This window comes from Cetorhinus maximus, chromosome 10 (assembly GCF_964194155.1).
Source record: "Cetorhinus maximus chromosome 10, sCetMax3.hap1.1, whole genome shotgun sequence".
In the NCBI taxonomy this organism is placed as follows: Eukaryota; Metazoa; Chordata; class Chondrichthyes; order Lamniformes; family Cetorhinidae; genus Cetorhinus; species Cetorhinus maximus.
In genome coordinates this window covers 99,127,210-99,133,173 of record NC_135888.1, presented here as the reverse complement: position 1 = coordinate 99,133,173, position 5,964 = coordinate 99,127,210, and the positions used below count along the sequence as shown (strand labels likewise).

At 39.7% G+C, this 5,964-nt stretch overlaps 1 protein-coding gene across 1 annotated transcript; it reads right to left on the bottom strand.

Annotated features, from left to right (window-relative positions):
• Nucleotides 1-593: 593 nt before the first annotated feature.
• LOC144685884 (protein Wnt-8-like) lies at nucleotides 594-4,623 on the bottom strand. The gene is made up of 5 exons (XM_078550889.1): nucleotides 4,594-4,623; nucleotides 4,040-4,178; nucleotides 3,819-3,944; nucleotides 3,508-3,650; nucleotides 594-1,816 (listed from the first exon to the last, which is right to left on the bottom strand). The coding sequence occupies exons 1-5, from the start codon at nucleotides 4,606-4,608 to the stop codon at nucleotides 1,256-1,258; spliced, it is 984 nt and encodes a 327-aa protein (XP_078407015.1). The 5' UTR covers nucleotides 4,609-4,623; the 3' UTR covers nucleotides 594-1,255.
• Nucleotides 4,624-5,964: the final 1,341 nt, after the last annotated feature.

The window sequence follows — 5,964 nt, the reverse complement described above, 5'->3', positions numbered from 1 at the left end:
GTCCCACATCCAGTGGAAAATTCAGCCCAATATTTAGTGTAGCTCAGTTGTCACTTTGTCTAAAAATTCAAATGAAGCGCCTTGGACGTTTTGCTGTGGTAACGGCCCTAAATGTTCAATTAAAGTGCAACATAGGCACGTTCACCTGGTGTCAGCTGTGGCTCAGTTCATAGCACCCTCGCCTTTGAATCAGAGGGTTGTGGGTTCACGTCCCACTCCCGGAAACCAAGAACTGTGAATGTACTCGAAAGAGTTACAATCAGTGACTGTTGATAACTCGAAAGAGTTTCAGCGGTTTAAGAAAATGCGTTGAAAGGAATAAGTTGTAGGACATTTTACGTTTCTGCAACCTCCCTTTACACTATCCAATATTAAAATTATAGTAGCTCTACAGTAAGACCTGTCTAATTATAAAAACAAAGCTACTGCTGATGCTGGAAATCCAAAACAAAAACAGAATTACCTGGAAAAACTCAGCAGGTCTGGCAGCATCGGTGGAGAAGAAAACAGTTGACGTTTCGAGTCCAAGATGACCCTTCAACAGACATTTAACTTCACTAAACGCGAAATTTAAAAAAAAACTGACAACAGTTGATGGAAATAAATTTATTGGAGAATACGAACCAATTTTCTAGTCTAGTGTACTTATCCAGAATATATAACTAAAACAAATTGTCAGCCGTTTCCTTATTCGCCATATCATAAACCTGAGGAGATGCTCAAAACTATTGACAAGTTCTTTACAGCAACTTCTGATGTTACATTAGTTTATCTAAATTCGTTTATCTAAATTCCTGGAAGTGTCCACGTGCAGTTTCCGTAACAGTGCGAACGCTTTTAAACTGGTGCAAAATAAGGTTATAGAAAAATAAGTGCATAAGAACAATTATAATCGTGCAGACAAAAGTGTCGAATGAAGTCCCACACCCACTTTCCCAGAAAGAAACTGCTGGATTCACAAATATACAACTAGAAACATTCCTTTGGATAACTTGCAGACTAGAATTTAAATACTCCCGGCCTTAAAAACATTTTTAGAAACGAATATTTAGTTAAAATCTTTTTGCTTCTATAATGTTGCAACTGAAGGAGCAGTGTAAAATAATCTGCAAACAGATCATAAGAACGGTGGAATATAGCAAGTTTGGCAACGGTCCGTTAACAAAATGAATGCGGAGAGTAGCAAGTTATTGTTGAAGTCTTAGCGTTGATTTTTTAAAAATGTCATTTTGAAGGTGTTCATGAGGGTGGGGTCTCACCAATTCTGGGCCCGATTTTTACGCTTATTGTTGAAAGATCTGTTCCTCTCTCGCCGAGAGCAGTAATGTTTGGTTACGATTTGTTTGCATTGCTCACATTTCACAGTACAACACCAGTGGAACTTGCAATTGCAACTGCTGATGATCTCCGTCTGCCTCTCCTCTGGCTTGAGTCCACACTCTCCGCACAACCGTCTGCAGCTCCTTCTCTCCCACTGAGAGAGGTTCTTGCCACTTTGGAGACATTCCCTTCCTTCTGTTCCTTGCAATCCCAGTGAGACGTTCCGGACGCAGTAATCAGGAGAGTCTTCCAAGTAGACAAGTTCTGTTGGCAGCACTGCTCTAAACGCATCCGCGATTGCTGCCCGGTTATCCGCGCTATTCCCTCCTTTCATGCGCCGCTTCTCCAAATCGATTTTCACAGCTTGTTCGTGTTTTACTTTCAGAAAGTTCCCTATGTCGCGAAAATCAGCTAACTGGAGCCAGCAAGTCTGGATACTGCAGCTCCCCGACACGCCATGACACTTGCAGGTTCTCTTCATGGTCTCTTTGACAGCCTACGGAATCAACATCAACATTAATTCTATAATGCAATTTACACAAACACCATGGCTATAATCAGTGCTCACATTAGATCAAAACAACTATTGTAGAATTCCTATTTAAAGTTTAATTTACTGTATATAAATACAAAACTGACTACTTCCACGAATTTCTCTGCACCACCGTCACACACTTTTATTTGATGGCGGGAAGGGGTGGGGGGGTTGTGGTGGCGATTTATATTATGGACGAAATATTGTCAGCGACTGGAGTACTCCTGAATTTTATAAGAAAGTAAAAAGGTTGTCGATTTATTCTATTTCGCAACAAATAATTCTAGATTTGCATCCCAATACAAGATTTCAGTAATTTATTGATTTGAATTAGAGGTCAGCAAGGGAGTTTTCCCAACTCGCGGTAGTCAAGTCTTTTGTTGGATAAACAACAAACGACCATTGCGCCCCGTCCCCCATTGTCTTTATTCCAATCAAGATAAATATTCTGTACAACTGCTGTCGCTCAATAGAATTGAGAACTGGAGGTTTCAGGTATGGTCTTTGAGGAACTGGCTGATCTTAGCACAATGGGTAGGGAGAACAAAATAGCCAAAACACTTTCCCATCCAGAGATTCCGGTTGGAAAGTACGTGTATAGATATATAGACATGATCATAAAATGTTTACAACACAGAAGCAGGCCTTCGGCCTGTCCTTTCCTTCCAGGCTCTTCAGAAGCAACTCACCTGGTTCCACTCCCCCGGATTCTCTGTTTACTCCAGATAATTATCCGACTAAGGTTTTAATTGAATCCGCTTCCCACACATTCAGGCAATGCGTTCTAGATCCTAACCACTCGCTACATAAGTTTTTCATTTCGTCTTTGTTTCTTTCGCCAACCACCTTACATTGGTGCCCTTTGATTCTCGATTCTCCCGCCAACGGAAGCAGTTTCTCTCCATTTACTCTGTCCAGACTAATGATTTTGCACACGCATTGTTGTAGCTCTCCCCACGCCCCTCCCCATAGTTTTGCTCAATCTGAAGTATACACCTAGCTGAAGCACCAGAACACTGACATTCCGAAAGCATTGCAGCACCAGGCCGTCTTCAGAAGGGTAACGGGCAAATGGAAGAAAGTTATCTTCTTGCAGCCTTACTGTGACTGAGGAAGCCGGTGCGCCATATGGCAGGCAGAAAGCAAGAATTAGGCACTGTTGTTATTTCATACCAATTCCCAGCAAGGTATTGTTCCGTACTTTCCAAAGTATAAAAAGCAACGAATGAAATGATTTTTGCACTGGGGGCCAAAACCCGCCGAGAACTGGAATGCTATTGCTTTGTAGAGCACTCAAAAATAAACTCGTCAGGAGGTTCAGACTCAGGTGAAAAGGACAGTACGGGTATTTCGTCCAGTCCTCAATTAAGTTAATTGCTGACATCTTTACCTTTACTTATTGCCTAATGATTACCAGTGTTTCCAAAAATGTTAAAATGCAAGGACCATCCGTGAAACAACCCGATATTTGATTTTAACTTGGTGTACCGGATAAATTTTGTCCAACAATGAAGAGACAAGTGTAAACCTACGAGCAGTCTTCAGTAATAAAATATTCGATCGAGTAAACGCAAATAATTTAATACGATTTAGAAGCACTCGTTTTCCATAATGCAACATTTAGAAGTTAACTCATTATCACAAATACTTACCCTTCTTCCTGCTTCGTTATTGTGGAGGTTCATGGCAGCTCTGGAATCCTGTCCCGTCTCCAAAGCATCGACAAACTGTTTAGAAATTCGTTCTCCAAATTCAACATTATCACTACATCCTCCCCAAACCCAGCCCCGTCCACCTACAAACAGATGTTTAGACACATCAGCACAGAAAATACTACAAAATGGACTTGAAGCAAACAACATGTCTAATTTTAATTGATAAAATTTAGATCAAAATAAATGCATGCCCTTGGAAATGAACTAAGGAAGGAACTGAAAAGTTCGGACAAGATTTTCCAACCTACCAGCCTCACCGCTTCTTGACTCATCGCATCCGCAGTTATCAAAGTCCCCCATACTGCAGTTTCTGGTCAGGGTGTACATGACACCTGCAGAACTTATTGCATGCACGAAGGACGTTTCTCTAGTAGCTAATAAAAGCACATTAAAAAAGTTAATTAACAAATAACCCTGAGTAAAACGCTATTTGGAAACCATTGTTTATGAGCTGCGGTGGGGTTCTTACCGCTCCGAAGACCATTATGTGTTGAGAGTTGCAGTGCGCTCTGTGGACAATTCCAGCGGTCCCAGGTGAACTGGTGTTTACATTCCTCAATCCCGGACTCAGCCCCAGCAGCAACACTACTGGAATATGTCAGGAACGCCTACCAATAAAAGTAACCGCAATCGGTTCGTCAAATACATCAACAGCACCTGCATACTTCTTACAAAGCGAAGTGAAGCCAGATTGTTAATGTTATGCCAATAGTTTGATATTTAAATTTGTTACTCGTGTGCATGACTTTCTAAAGAAAAATAGTTAAGAAAATCGAGACATTGTCATTGAACGTTTAAAGGGAGATTTGTGATTAACTTGGCAAAATATTCTCAGCGGCCTTGGGAAATGTTACCAGCTGCTAATGGAAGGGACGCAAGCAATCCGTGAATCCATTACATTAAAACACGTGTTCTAATATGCCTAAAGTACTAATTTCAAATAAAATGGATTTTGAATAAAGAGATCTTAAAATAGTTCCAAAAGAATACAAACAAATTTGTTAAAAGACAACGTCAGTTTACCTTTGGTCCAGTCATCAAAAAGTTGTTTACGGACCTGTAACAAGAATGTAGCAGGAAGTTTAATTCCCTATGGTATGAATATCCCACTTTGCAGTTACACATTGGAATAAAAATGCTGAATGTATGAAGAGGCCAGCTTACCACAAAGCTGCTGGAGTAATGCAACTGTAAACCAGCGCGAAGCAAGCAGTTACTTGGGCGAGATTCATGGCAGCGGTGTCTCATTCGCTGAAATAGCTCTGAACTCGAAAATTGAGGGCTGAGAAAGTTGTTCCGCTATTTATATAGGCTGCACAGCGGTCAGGAAAACACTTTTGTTGTAAATTAACTAGTTCGGAGCCGGACAAAGTGTAAACAAACACCAACCAATCGTAGACTAGAAAGGCCTAATGAATTTCAAAAGGATTGTTAACACTTATCGCCAATAGTCATTTACTGAATACTTCCATAATTAGGTTAACTTTATGCACACCACATACAACACTTGCTCATCTCGATGCTTATATTTATCTATCCTTAAAAATACTACATTCTATTGACGAAGAACTAACTTTAAATATCAAAGTTATTCTACTGTTTACGATTGTGGTTGCAGTTCATTACTTTCTCCCAATTATCTTCACTAGAAGTACTGTTAATTGGGAATAATCTAGCATTGGACGGCTTATTTTAAATTGTTTCTGATAAGCGATTGGAGTTTGGAGTTGTGAATTGCAGCTTTTCTTAGTTTCGATTGCATTTCAGAAGCTTTGTCCTACCGAACAGGATCTGGCTATCTAGACAGTATTATTTTAAATAGTATAAGGAAACGCGAATGCTCGATTTTGTTTATTCACGCGGTTAGTTTAATTAATTATTGTTGCATATTTCAAATGAGAAATTATAGTTTTTAGAATTGGAACGCGCATTGAGACTTGGTCCTTCTATACCAAATCACTTGTAGATGCCCCACTGCAGAATTTAAGCATAACATTTAAAATTAGCACCTCAGAGGTACTGAATTCTTGCACCTTGGTGTATATTAAATATTAAACCAAATCTGTTCAAGTGAATATTAAAGATCTCAAGGCACTATTAAAATATCTTGGATCAACAATTCTCTCAACTCAACACCAACAGAATCGTTGCTCATTCATTTCAATTCGTGAAGAGCCTTAAAAATACGATTTACACAATGTCTTGTGTCAATACCGGGTCACTGTACCTCAATAATTCATTCATTGTATGGGAAGGATTTGAGACTTCGCGTCCGATAAAGGTGCTGCATTAGAATCAGATTTGTTGCTCCAACATTGTCCAAGACTACCATGCGTAATTTAATGCGAAAGCATATTATGAACTACTTAATAAACAACTATACGAGTTTCTGCA